The 14,233-nt window shown below is 51.1% G+C and overlaps 1 protein-coding gene across 4 annotated transcripts in view; it reads left to right on the top strand.

The window, feature by feature from the left end:
* Positions 1-14,233, top strand: part of CYTH4 (cytohesin 4) — a 32,183-nt gene that overhangs the window by 6,232 nt on the left and 11,718 nt on the right. Inside the window, exons 2-8 of one of the 4 annotated variants that reach the window (XM_075937495.1) lie at positions 5,006-5,088; positions 8,634-8,698; positions 9,215-9,272; positions 10,540-10,658; positions 11,370-11,453; positions 12,604-12,716; positions 13,862-14,010. In XM_075937495.1, the coding sequence (XP_075793610.1) occupies positions 5,006-5,088; positions 8,634-8,698; positions 9,215-9,272; positions 10,540-10,658; positions 11,370-11,453; positions 12,604-12,716; positions 13,862-14,010 (671 nt within the window). Of the gene's footprint in view, positions 1-5,005; positions 5,089-8,633; positions 8,699-8,971; positions 9,059-9,214; positions 9,273-10,539; positions 10,659-11,369; positions 11,454-12,603; positions 12,717-13,861; positions 14,011-14,233 lie in introns of those variants that run through there. The other 3 variants (XM_075937502.1, XM_075937521.1, XM_075937513.1) reach the window with 3 other exon arrangements.

The raw sequence follows: 14,233 nt of genomic DNA, 5'->3' as shown, positions 1-14,233 counted from the left end.
CCACATCCCACCCCTTCTGGGATCTCAGAGCTAGGGTTGCCAGATGGTTTAACCAAAAATACCGAACACTACTCCCCCCAAAAAAGGGGAGACCAAAGTTGTTGAGCAAAAAAAAAAGGACTCAAGAGTTATTAAGCTAAATTTAAAAAAAAAACAAAACTATCATGGCCCCTTTAAGAAATACTTTTGAGGCTTTCTTGCCCTAACAGGCTGCTGGCAGCCATCTGCCATCTTGTCTTCCTGCTCTGGGCCAGACAGCTCCCCTGCTAAACCAGGTAAGCACCTGGAATTTTTGCTTCCTGACCAGGAAAAAATCAGAAAATACCAGACATTTTAGGTGTCTGGTATTTTCTGAATTTTTTTTTTACCGGACAGAAGGTGAAAATACCGGACTGTCCAGGTCAATACCAGACACCTGGCAACCCTACCTAGAGCCCTGCAATTCTGTTAGCTGCCTGAGTCCATGTGTTCAGGGAGGGAAGATTTTGGGCTCCCTACATGCTTTAGGCCAGGGAGGTCTCAAACTTCATTGCACCAGAGCTGCTTTCTGGCAACAAAAATTACTGCATGACCCCAGGAGGGAGAGAGACGTCTGAGCCTGCCCAAGTCTTTCTGCCCTGGGTGGTGCAGCCATAGCCAAATGCTCACCCCATTGCCCTGGTGGGAGGGCCAAAGGGCTTCAGCCCCAGACAGGGGGCCTATAACCTGAGTCCCACCACCCAGGACTGAAAGCCCTTAGCCTTCTGTTTCTGCCCTGGGGCCAGGCAATATAAGCCAGCCTTGGAGACCCCACTAAAACGTGTTCTGACCCACCACTAGGGAACCACAGCTTTAGGCTGCTTCACCAAAGTAAAGCTGCTGAAGAGCCGGCTGCACTGGTCAGCGGAAGGGACCCCCCCACCCAGTGTTGCAGAGCATCCGTAGCAGCACATCAGCACCACAAGCCTTAGGGTTTGGAGTAGAGCTGTAAGCAAGGTATGGTGAGGTGAGGGAATCTCTGCTGAGCTGCCCTTGCAGCTCCCCAGGTGCCCAAACCACCCCAAGCAGGTAGGGATAAGGTTGTAGCAACCCTGAGGCTGTTCTAGTTCCCACCAGGGGCTGGCCTGGTCTTCTGTTAACCCTGGGATAAGGGAGCATAAATGTGCATGAAGCCACCTGTGCCTCCCCCTCCTGAGCTGCACGTGGGACAGCTCAGGGGCAGCGCAGAATAGGGGCTTGGATTTTGAAGCCATCCAGATATCATAATACACTTGTCAAGCCTGCCGGTCTGGTTCTCACAAATTGCTAAGGCAGTCCTAGGGTGCATGAAGAGAGGCATTTCCAGTGGCGTCAGGGAAATGTTCTTTGTAGCATGATACCAGGCACTGCTGAGACCTCTTCCAGAATAGTGTGTGCAAATCTGGTCTCCCATGATTAAGAAAGATGAATTCAAATGGGAACAGGTGCAGAGAAGAGCTAGTAGGTGTGTGACGCCTCCCCCCATGCTTTATGAAATTGATTTATGAATAGCAATATGCATAACTCAAAGATGCTTTGTACAAAATCCCTCATGTTACCTATCATTTTTAATATCTCAATCTGCCAGGTCTGTATATCTTATTTTGGTGTATGTATCATTCTTGTGTGCGAAGTTGGATATATGGAGTATGGAATGGCTTATGGTTTTAAATGTGCAAATGAAAGACATCCAGGATGTTTCCCTGGATATCTGGGTGATCACCTGTGAACAGCCCCTTTTGTCCTTTAAGTCTTAGCAGTGGTTGGTCTTAGGAAGTCATGTGACCTCCCTAACTGGTAGAGGTTGACCATAGAAGGGGAGAATATGAAACAAAGAATTCCCACCCAAAGTGGAATCTATAAAACAATGGGAAGTTAGCAGTCTCTTTGTCTTTGCCTGGCATGTCACTCCCAAGAGAATGAAACAGAGATCCCAGGGAACTTCCCTGGCTTGGGGATTTAGCTGGAATTAGTTTTAGGGTAAGTTTGTAATAAGTGTTAGACTAGCTTGGGGTGGGGTGGAGGGAGATTTTAAATGTGTAATTTACTTTGCTCTGCATGTTTTCACTTGCAACCACTTAAATCCTACTGTTTATACTTAATAAAGTCACTTTTATTTACTATGAAGCCCAGTGTAAATACTTGTTACCCAGGGGCGCAACCAGTGTGTACATCCTCCTTCATTGTTAAAGAGGGCTTCCCTAAATAATTCATTTGGGGTTCTGACCCCATTTGGGGAGTGTTTTCCTAGGAAGTTGGGCCCCAAACTGCATTTTCCTTGGACCTGAAAAGTTTCAGTGTCTGTATTGCTCCTTCCGGGGACGGAGGGGAAGGGGGCAGTGATCTCAGCTCTGTGCCTTGACTGTGGGAGACCAGGAGATCTGGCCCAGCAGGACAGGGTGGTGAGAAGCCCCAAAGAGCAAGGAGGCGAGTGCCAGAGGCTTTGTTAGCACTTTGGGAATCGCCCCCAGGAGTCTTCTGTGACTGCAGCCTGTCGCAAGGAGGCTCTGCCTCACAAGAGGAGACTTAAGGAGCTTGGCTTGTTTAGCCTAATGAAGTGCTCTTTGTAAATACATCAGAGGGAGGGAGAGGCGTTATTGACCTAAAGGGCCCATGCTGGCACAAGAACAAATGGTAGAAACTGGCCATTGATCAATTTAGACTTGAAATTAGATGACAGTTGCCAACCATCAAAGGAGTGAAGTTCTGGAACAGCCTTCTAAGGGGAACAGTGGGAGCCAATAACCTAATTGGTTTTAAGACTGGGCTTGATGCGTTTATGGAGGGGAGGAGATATTGGAACTGCCTAGAGTGGCATCTGGCCCAACCCTATTAGCAAAGGTTAGTGATTATCTGCCACGGTGGTTGATGAGACACTGGATGGGGAGGGCTCTGCGTTACCACGGAGCATTTTTTCCAGCTATCTTGCTGGTGGGTCTCGCCAACATGCTCAGGGTCTGATGGCCCAATTGGGGTCGGGAAGGAATCTTCCCCCAGCTCAGAGACCCCGACCTGAAAGACACACTCCTTCCTAGCCCTCGCTTCCACACTCCCATCCATTCAGCTGTCCCCTGCCTCAGCAGCCTTAACCCAGTCGATGCAATGTGGCTGCATTTATACAACTGTCTGCAGTAAGCTGGGGAAGGGCTACTGCTTGGGGTGACTTTGCCCCCTCCCTCGCAGTCTGTGCTGGGCATCCCCAAAGCATGTGAAGCCCGGAAGAAAGCCAGCAGAGTTCAGTGAGCAGCGCTGGGAGTGTCAGAACATGTGGCAAGTCTCTAAGGCAGGGGTAGGCAATAATTTTTTGCTGGGGGCCACCTCAGAAATATTTGAAGTGGCCCCAGGCCGCTCCAGAAGGAGCAGGTCCTCGAGCGGAATGGGCCAGAATACTTCCCTGCTTCCCCACCCACAAACCATGATTAGTCTGGGGGTGGGAAAGCACATGAAGTCTTTGCGCCTCCCCCTCCCCCGAGAGGTGCCTGTACCCCCGGCGGTGGGAGGAGACTTTGCGCATTCCCCACCGCTCCCAGGCCAATCAGAGTTTGGGGGTGGGGGATCATGCAAAGTCTCCTCCCGCCCTGCCAGCAGTGCATGGTGCTTCTAAGCGCTGCGCACTCCTGGCAGGGCAGAGGAAACTTTGTGCGCCTCCCCCCGCCGCCTGGTCCTAATTGGCTTGGGGACGGGGGAGCAGTAGGGCCTCCACAGAGGCCTTTTTGCCCACCCCTGCTCTAAGAGGCCCGTCCTGTCCTCAAGTCCTCTGAGAGGCTGCAGAAAGCAAGCACTTGTGCTCTGAGGCCACTGGCCTTTCTCCCTCTTCTCTTTTTCCTCCCTTGCCACAATTGATTCCTTCCCCTTTTCCACCACATTGTTCCGTGTGTGCAAGGGACTCTAAATTTCCAAGGCAGCTGCTGAGACTTCCTCTTTCCCACCAGACACCGGGGGCCTAGGGCATTTTGGTGTACACATTAACGGAACAGGATATCTGTTGGGCTGACCTGATACAGGGAAGGAGAGGGTGTTTGCTTCTGGAAATGATCCTGGCTTGAAGTGAGACACGCCAATGTGCAGAGGGTTAATTTGTGGCTTCTCTGAAATCCACGCCTTTCCTTGCCATTGACGTGGACGCTTAGTTTTCTGCTACTGCATCTTCCTATTTCTCTTCTGAGTCTTGCAGAACACTTTGTAACACCAGGGTATATTTAGTGGCTTGGCTGTCACTCCATTTCTTCTTCTGGGTCTTTTATGAATCATTCTGTGGTCTTCTCTTGTGTGTGCCGTCACTTGTCTTTCTGTGAACAAGAACGGAAGGAAGAGCTGTCCCACCCCCCCACCACCACCACCAGCCCCAACACTTCTCTTCCTCAAATGACTCCCTCCCCCCCCAAAAAAAAATCCCTTCCTCAAAATGGATCAAAGTTAAATTCTCTCTTAAACCATTTCTGTGCCCCATTTGCCTTTGTTTCTTGCACCTGTTTCTGCATTTAATAAAATGGCTTGAATGTCTGAGAGGGAGAGACACACACAGAAAGGGAGAGAGAGATCAAGCCAATGGCTTGTGATTGGGTTAGATTTAGTATTTAGGTCACTGCTTTATCAACTTCATTTATCCTGATCTTGCATGCAGAAGCAGTTTGTTTGTATAAGAAACCATGAAACAAATGTTGTCAAAACTGAATACCTCTGCTAGGTAGAGCCCTGGGAGTGAAATAGAGGAGTTGCAAGAACTGGGCTGGGGGACATTGGCATTGAGGTATGGTGCCCAGGACTGGTGTGGACAGCTGGAGCATTGGCAGAGCTGGGATTGAGTGCCTGGACTGGAATAGCAGGTCAGGGGGCAGGGCAGGAGAGAGATGTCATGGCAGAACAGTAGAGTGAGGAGCAGCTTGAGTTTGGAATGGCACGGGTTGCTTTGTCCTGCCCACAGTGCTGGGGCTCCACTTGCCCTGAGACAGCTCAGAATGGACCGATCTATTCTCACCAGCTTTCGGTTTTCCTTTTGTATTCCCAGGGCAATCTGATCTGAGCAAGGCTGAAGAGGCTGAAATAGAGACTATCAAGCAGCACAGGAAGGCACTGCTGGAAGACATTCAGGTATGGGCCACTCCCACCCCACATCTCCCCATTTCTGGATAGGCAAGTCTGCCCAGAACCTGCTCTCCAGAGATACTTTTTACATCCCATCTAGAACAGGAGATACCAGCAGAAGAGACTTTCCCGAGTAGGATCAGATCTGGAATTCTGTGGGTCACGTGGCACCAGTCCCACCACTAAGTAGCATTTAGTCTAGGGAAGTTTCTATTGCAAGAGATTGTCACAGCAAACACTCTACTAGGACACTTTTAAAAGGCTGGTGAATTTTATCAGCAATATTACTGGCAGCCCAGAGCCTCAGCTCAGAAAAATCGAGGCAGCTTTGTTGACAGGAATGGATCTTTGCCAATATACTGCTGCTGTCCCAATATTTGTAGTTACCATTCATTAGCACATACTACTTGTCTAGCACCATCGCTTTGCATGGCACTATACAAAATAAAAAATATACTTTCTGTTCTATTGCATTCTGTTCACAGCCCCTGCCCTGTGCCAAGTGCAGGTGCCAACCTCAGGACTGTTAGCGTGTGTCTAGACTACACCTCTCTGTCGACAGAGAGATGTAGATTAGGCACGTCAAAATTGCTAATGGAGTGGGGATTTAAATACTTCATTAGCATAAACATGGCTGCCGCCTTTTTACGAAACAGCGCTTTTTTGAAAAAAAAAAAAAAAAAAAACCAGACCCGGCAGTCTAGACGTGGATCTTTCAAAAAATAAACCCTTTTTTGAAAGATCCCTTATCCCTCCTAAAATGAGGTTTACAGGATCTTTTGAAAAAGGGTTTATTTTTCGAAAGATCTGCATCTAGACTGCCGTTTTTGGGTTTGTTTTTTTTTCAAAAAAGCTCCATTTCGAAAAAAAAAAAAGCGGTGGCCATGTTTATGCTAATGAAGCATGGGATATTTAAATCCCCACTTCATTAGCAATTTCGATGTGCCTAATCTACGTCTCTCTGTGGACAGAGAGGTGTAGTCTAGATACACCCTTAAGGGCACAAAACCCAAACTGGCTATCATTAGATTTAGCCACTTAGTAAGTGTGAACTCTGCAGGCACTGTAACAGCCTTAACTTGGTGTTACAGACAGTAGCCTGGGGCACTGCATTCTAGCTTGTCACCCAATCAAGTCTGCCTTTGTGATAGATGGTCCCTTATACCAAATATCACAATATTCAGGTTACACCCTGTCTGAAAGGACCAGTCACTTACCCCATGTCATTTGTACCTTAGATCCTATACCAAAGACAATGCTTATTATTACAGATAATGCCTGTATTACATTAACTAAAGGGTTATTAACTAGGAAAAGGCAATAAGGTAGTTATGACAAGGTTAAAGCTGGTAAGCACATACACAAGTTACAGTTTTAGATTTAAAAAACAGAATAATGTTCAAACTCTGTCTGTCCTTTAGGGTTAATCCAGCTAAGGAGCATGGGGATCCCTTGCTTATGCCTAGAAATACTGCCTCTGAAAATGCCAAGCAGCTCAGAGATACAGCTCTGTCTGGCCCGGGATTTTTATTCCCTTCCCCCACAGTTCAAACTGTGATGGGAAAGGGTTTGTGCAGGTCCCCTCCTGATGGGTGTGCGGAGAACAATCAACAACGTGATTTTCCACAATGGTTCATCTGGTGTCTATGGGCCATCTTTTGTTGGGCAGGAGATGACATCTCTTGCGGTGAGCTGGTATTTCACGCTTGGGCATGCTTCTTTCCTGACTGTGGGGGTTTCCAGTTTCATAGGAAACATTTGTATAGTTACCAAGCAAACTCTTAAATATTACCTTCTAACACTGCAAAAGCGACAAGGAGTCCTGTAGCACCTTATAGACTAACAGATGTATTAGAGCATAAGCTTTTGTGGGCAAAGACCCACTTTGTCAGATTTCTTTGCCCACAAAAGCTTATGCTCCAATACATCTGTTAGTCTAAGGCGCTACACAACTCCTTGTCGCTTTTGCAGATCCAGACTAACACGGCTACGCCTCTGATACTTCTAACACTGATATTGTCAGGGGCCACTGATATTGTCAGGGAGCTTAATGCAGGCAGCAACTCACAAGCATCCCATAAAGTCCAAACACATCATTCTGAATCTAACACCCATTTGAACACTTCTCACACCAAGGTGATCCAGACTGGTTCCCAGCTGTGCACTTTTCAGTGTTCAGTGAGGCCTACGGGTCTTGCCAGGAGCTGGCACCTGGCCCTCCAGCATCACACCCTAGAGAGCTTGTTGAGCCAGATCAGGGGAGCTCTGTTGCTTTGCATTGGTCGAGGAACTAGCCCACAATCTGTAGGTGCCCAGATGCCCAGGTGACGAATGCAGGGGGAAGCCTTCCCAGAATAGAAGGTTAAGCCAAGTTCTGCCAGATAACTAATCCCATCTCCTGCTTCATGGTGTGAAGCGATTGCCATGGAGACAGGAATGCATCCCCCTGCCCTCCAGGTGCAGCTGGCCATGTGCATTGTTTCCTTGCCATCCTTTGAACCAGCTGGCACTGCTGGTAGGAAACCTGAGTAGATGGACCAAAAGGCAGAAGCAGGATGGCAGGAGACAAGATACTGAACTAGATGGGCCAACAGTCTGAATCTATCATCTCCCCAAAGCTGGTTGGTAACCAGCCACTGCCTGATAGGGCAGGGTGTGCTTGTGTGTCTGAGTCCCAGGGTGGAGATTCATCCCCTGGGGAGTTTCTCCAGTCATCTTGGTGCATTATCCCTGGGTTAAGCAGCTCAAATCGCCCAGCAGCTGAAAGACCTAGCACCAGGAATTAAGATTCATCATAATAAATCATTTGTATTACAGCAGCCAAATTTAGGGCTCTGTTGTGCCCTAAAATGCTCAGGGACAGTCCCTGCCCTGAAGGGCTTACCAACTAATTTGGCTCACTGGGCAAAGGGTGGGAGGAGAAACCGAGGCATGGAGAGAACCCCAAGGACTTGGCTCCCAAAAGCAGCTGACTAGGAGCCAGGAGCTATCAAGTGTGTAAAGCAGCCGAATTCCATGTTTAAATGGTAGAACTGAGGGACGAGCATCCCCACCAGCTCATCAGTGTGTGTGGCAATTGCTGAGTGACAGGGGCACAAGCAGCTCCCTCTGGTTCAGGATCAACAGCCCCACAGGTCCTTGCTTGCTTGCTGGTTCCATGCCTCTGCACGCCTTTCCTATGGGAGGGCTCTAGGGAAAGAGGCACAGCACTCAGAGTCCATTCCTGAGCACGCTCACGTGGGTCCCTCTTCGCTTGCTCCCTGGCTTTGTCTGCACTCGACTATTCAGCTAGGTGTGACACTCGGTGTTCGAACATTTGCCCTCCCCCTCCCCACTTACAGCCAGGGGCCTGCATGGGTGGACAAGGCCACCTGAGATAAGCATTCTTTTTTATAAGAACCTCCCCCCCGCCCCCCACCCCGCCGCTGGCCCCATCACAATGGCCAGGGAACTGGGTTGGCCCTGCCCATGCCAACAGGGGTGAAGTGAGACATTTGGTGTCTCGTCCATCCCCTGGCTCTCTCTCTCATCTCCGTCTCTTCCTCCTGCAGAGGCTGAAGGAGGAGATTGCGGTGGTGCTCGCGGAGATAGATTGCTTCCAAATCTTAGAAGAGAGGTGAGGATCCAGCCATAGGCTGTGGGAGCTTGCAGGGAGGTGGCGATTACATGGATGTTCCTCTGATGCACAGAGGGTGTACTCTTCTTCAGGGTGTAGAAGGAACTGGGTGGGAGGAATGATTTAATGCTCTAACTGGAGCCTTTCCATTGACATCAGTGGGCTTTGGCTCATGTCCCAGGGGAGGGGAATTTTTCTGGGAAGGAAGCAATGACGGGGGCTGCTCGCTGGCAGTCTCTTCTCATGAGATTTCTCTTTACTAGAGAGCAGTGAGTTCAGTATAACACCAGCCCCTTCAGAGATTCCAGGCTCCATGGGGGTGAATACCCCCGGCTGTAGGATGGGCACAGGCAGGCCTGGGTGAGTGGCTTCTCTTCTCGGCCCTGGAGCAAGCCAGAGCTAAGATCTGGGAATCTCTGTTGGGAGCTCTGCCCCACTCCTGCCCCACTCTGCAGGGAAATACAGCTGGCTGCTTCTCTTTGTGCCATCCTTGCTTCTCCCCCTTTGTATCTACAGCAAAAAGGATAAAGATCTGTGTTTGGGCCGGAAGAAATTCAACATGGACCCCAAAAAGGTAATGTGTTCTGTTCCTACCATTATTATTGGCTTCCTTTATGGACCCCTCTTTACTACAGATCAGATGCAAGCTAGCCTCTGGAAAGACATGCATTCTGCCATGGGGGCAGGGAGTAGGTTGGTTTCTCAGCCCTATCTAGCAATGGCAATGCCCCATGCCTTGATACCTACTGAGAGCCCTGAGCAATGCTGTCTCCCCCGCATGACACATTGTGCAGACACATGTCAGTCAAAGCACCCCAAAAAAATTGGAAGAGAAATGGAAGGAGGAAAGATAGGCCCAGACATCATCTGACCACTAACTCTTGAGTCTGTAAGGGAGCCGGAGCCAATGCAGGCTCTCACAACCCATGAGCTGAGATTTGACATAGATGCCTCTAAAATCTATTCCTGGGTTGCCTGGGTAGGGAGGAAGTCACCAGACAAGATGTGAGGCTTTCTTGCACACAAAGCAGGCTAAGCCAGGCTGCCCCTGCTGACCAAAGCAAAGCAAGTCCAAGTCTCCCGCATGCTGGACAACCGCCCTCACCGCACGGTGCAAACCTCACCCCACCAGCAGAAGACTCAGAACCAGGTGTGGAGGCAGAAGTGAATTTGAATAACAAGAAGACACCTAAGGGCTGCTTCCTCTTCCCTCCCCCTCTCTGCCGGACCACTTTCAGTCTATGCGCTATGAAGAACCACAAGCTGCAATAGATAGAACAGCCCCTATCTCACTAACCGCAGCCATCGTCTTACTGGCTCCGGCTCTGCTGCTGCTGCTCTGACCAACTTTCCATCACGCCTCTGCCCCTCCGTGCTGGATGCTAAAGATGACCAGACAGCAGAGCCGGTGCTAGGCAGACTAAGCAATTGCTTAGGGCCCCCAGCAGCCCTAAGGGGAGAGAAGAATATTCCTGCTTAGGGCCTCTGCCCTTCAGTACCATCACTGTAACTCCTGGCAGTACCCACCACAGAGCACTGCCTTGGGGACATTCACTCCAGAGCACCAGCATTAGCACTCCTACTTGGCAACCTGGTCCCTTGCAGTCTGCTGTGTGGACCATGAGGAGAGGGATTCAGATAGCAAGTCTGGCTGTGTGCTCCCCAGTTGTGAGGAGTTGGGGAGTAGCAGGCGACCTCAGCAGAGTTGGATTTGGAAGGAGGCCTGCAGAGCTGGGGAAACATGATGTCCAGAGCTGCTTGGGCTGGAGTGACCATTAAACTGTCCTTCTGTGGCCCCTCAAAACCTCCTCACACACAGCCTGGGTGCACTCTTCCCTCAGGGGATCCAGTACTTGACTGACCACAAGGTGCTGACCTCAGACTTGCGAGAGATCGCCAAGTTTCTCTACAAGGGAGAGGGCCTGAACAAGACAGCCATTGGGGATTACCTGGGAGAGAGGTGAGTCTCCTGGAGCTGTCCTGAGTCTCTTAGGTCTTGTCTACCATGAGGGCTAGAGCCCCTAGCAGCCCCTAGGGTAGGCAGGCAGAGCTGCTTCTTGCACTGGGGGAGCTCGGCCCTGCCTGAAAGGTAGGTAAGCGATGTATACAGCCAGGGCTGGCCTTACTATGAGGTGAACTGAGGCGGCCGTCTCAGGTGCCAGACTGGGGGGGGGGGGGGGGGGGAGAGCGCCACTAGGACCCAGAGTGTAGAAAATTGTGTCTGCTGCTGGTGCATCTGTATTCTCTCTGCTCTAGATGCACAGAGATGGTGGAGTGCTGTGCTGGAGGAAGGAGGGCACAAGAGACATAACAGGCAGGCAGGAGAAAAGGGGACATGGGGGCGTCATTTGAGCTCCCCGCCTCAGATGCCAAAATGTTGTGGGCCGGCCCTGTATACAGCTCAGTTTCGAGTGGTTTACCAGAATGCAAGGGTTAGCACTGGGGCAGCTGCATTGGTTGCTGATGGCTGAACCCCTGATGCAGACAAGACGTCAGTGTAACAGCTTTGCCAAAGCTCCAGGTGTCTTTTTGTGGAGGAAGAGGAACTGAAATGTGAAAGGAGGGAGGGGGCGTGTGCAGAGGGGAATTGGAGCTCTGTGGGGCTGCTCTGGGTCACGGAGTAAAGCTGCATCAACAGGACTCCCTCTCTCCTCCCACCCTCCCACTCAAGCAGGGATCCAAGGAACCTGCAGATCCTTCAGGCCTTTGTGGAATGCCACTCCTTTGCCAACCTCAACCTGGTGCAGGCACTAAGGTGAGTGAGCAGAAGTGGAGCTGCATTGGGTGCTCAGGTCTGGCTGCCTACTCAAGCTAACGTACACCAGAGGGCACAAGGCAAGGGAGGTGGCTCCAGCATGCATCTGGGAGGACTCTTGCCCCCGCTTTAATCTGCAGGTGTCCAACTGTACTAATGCAGTAAAACCCTTTCCTGGGGTAGTGACTCATTCCTGTGCAGTGCGTGGGGGAGTGTGACCCTCTAGGGGCCTCTTGTTGCCAATGTTCCTGCTAATCGTTTCCATCCATGTGTGGATTTTTCGCCTTCTGTGTGTGGAATAAATTTTGTTATGTGCACCAAGGCATGTGCAATGTGCACCACCATTAGAAACAAAAACATCTAGCTGTGAACACCCTGCTAATCAGAAGCATTGGAATCTCTCCTGAGTGGCCACAGAAGCACCCGGCTTACAGGGAACACTGCACTGTGATTCCTTGTGTTAGGGAAAAGTTACTTATCTGTCGTAGGAAGGCATCCTACTCTTTCATTTGCTGGCCTCCCCCATTCCTCCCGGAGTATCCCAGCATGCTGTGGTGTGTTGGGGGAGAGGGCTTGCTCTTTCTAGGGGTGGCCACATTAGAGCCGTCCATGTGCTGCGGGAGAGGGACCCTTCCAAGTTTCAAGGGCATCTCACTGAGTTCCCACACTGCCCTTGAGGGCTTCTTGTTGGGCTCTTGGGCACTAACAGCAGAGGGAGCCTGTGTTCTGGGGCAGGTGCCTCATTTGAGATTGGGCCAATGCGGTGAGGAGAGGCCCTGAGCACTGGAGCAGGTGTTCTGTCCTCCTCCTTTGGGGTTTTTTTGAGGGAGGGGGGCTGCTTCTCAGGGACAGTGTCCAGTTGTTGCCCTAGGAGCTGGGAGAAAGGTTCCTTGTTTCCCAGGGTGGAAGTCTCACTGGAGGCTGAGAGGAAAGCCTCCTGCATCCTAGCCTGGGTCCCATCACACTCGCCTTGGGAAGAAAGGGGCCCGTTTCACATAAGGATGTCCTGCTGCCTTCCCTGTGTTGAGGGAGGACTCCCTCACGTCCACTGGAGAAAGGAGGATGCCCCTGGGGTATGGAGAGGGATGCGCTTCTCCAGGAGCCTGCCTGGCCATTTCATGACTATCCCACGAGCCCCGTGTCCTTGCAGGCAGTTCCTGTGGAGCTTTCGGCTGCCTGGGGAGGCCCAGAAGATTGATCGGATGATGGAGGCCTTTGCCAACTGGTACTGCCAGTGTAACCCAGGAGTCTTCCAATCGACAGGTAGCTGCAGAGGAGGGGAGCAGTGACGAGCTGCCGGCATTGGCTGAGTTATTTGCTAAAGAGGGGCCATGATCCACCACTCACAACATATAGAAAGGCAGGATCTTCTGCTTTAGCTTCCCTTAGGCCTGGTGATCTGGGCCCCATTCCCTGTCACTTCTGCCAGTTCCTAACCCTACCTGACTCTTTCAGAGACAAGGGACAATGCTGCTCTCCATTTCACTGACAGAACCCACTGGGCCATGTCTGCAACTGGTGTGAACCCGCTCAGCTGCCTGGAAGCCAGCAGAGTCTACATGGGTTGACCCCCACTGGGGATCCAACCCAAGAGTTTCTAGTCTCTTACTCTCTGGGGGTATGTCTACACTACCCCGCTAGTTCGAACTAGGAGGGTAATGTAGGCATACCGCACTTGCAAATGAAGCCCGGGATTTGAATTTCCCGGGCTTCATTTGCATAAGCGGGGCGCCGCCATTTTTAAATCCCCGCTCGTTCGAACCCCGTGCCGCGCGGCTACACGTGGCACAAACTAGGTAGTTCGAACTAGCCGCGCGGCACAGGGTTCGAACGAGTGGGGATTTAAAAATGGCGGCGCCCCGCTTATGCAAATGAAGCCCGGGAAATTCAAATCCCGGGCTTCATTTGCAATTGCGGTATGCCTACATTACCCCGCTAGTTCGAACTAGCGGGGTAGTGTAGACATACCCAAAAGGAGTTGCCTCTTGTCACCTTGATTTCCCTCTTCTTCTCATTAGTTCCGATCTCCTCTTCCTTCCTTCCACCTCACCACTCGTCTTCCTTTCCCCTCATGCCACACTCCACCACAGTCTCTCTCCAGAAGCTCTACCAACACTGATGCTTAAGGATAGCACTGCTCCTCCTCCTGTCAGTGATCTGCGCTCAGGTAGAGGAGTCAGTAAAAAGCCAGTTCAACCCATCCTGTCATCACCATCAGGCTGCTGTCTCCAGCCCACAGATCCTTGGCAAGGGGTGACTGCCCCTCCCACTGTGACTGGAACCTTGCCAGATCTCCAAAGGGAACAGGGACATCTCCCACCCCTTCCCCCCAGAACCCCAGGGATGTCTGGAGCGGTGATGCTGCCAGACACATGCCCATGCCTGAGTGCTCTCTTGCTTGCCGGCAGATACATGCTACGTGCTGTCTTTCTCCGTCATCATGCTGAACACCAGCCTGCACAACCCCAACGTAAAGGACAAGCCCCCCTTCGAGAGGTTTGTGGTCATGAACCGAGGCATTGACAATGGAGGGGACCTGCCTGAAGAGCTCCTGCGGGTAAGTGCTCCTGCCTCCTGGCATGGCTTGCTGCCAGGTGCTGAGCTGGGAGAAATACCCAACCCAGCCGAAGACATCATTAATACCCCTCCCGGGACATGGTGGCACCCGTTTCTGGATGGCCTCCTTCCCCAAGAGTGGGAAAGTCCATATATTCTTCCCCACTTAGTAGCTCGAGAAGTGCAAATAGCCCAGGGCCTGCTGGGCCCAAGGAATAAGTGGA

Source organism: Pelodiscus sinensis, chromosome 1 (assembly GCF_049634645.1).
Source record: "Pelodiscus sinensis isolate JC-2024 chromosome 1, ASM4963464v1, whole genome shotgun sequence".
Lineage (NCBI taxonomy): Eukaryota > Metazoa > Chordata > Testudines > Trionychidae > Pelodiscus > Pelodiscus sinensis.
This window is presented reverse-complemented; position numbering and strand designations above follow the sequence as displayed.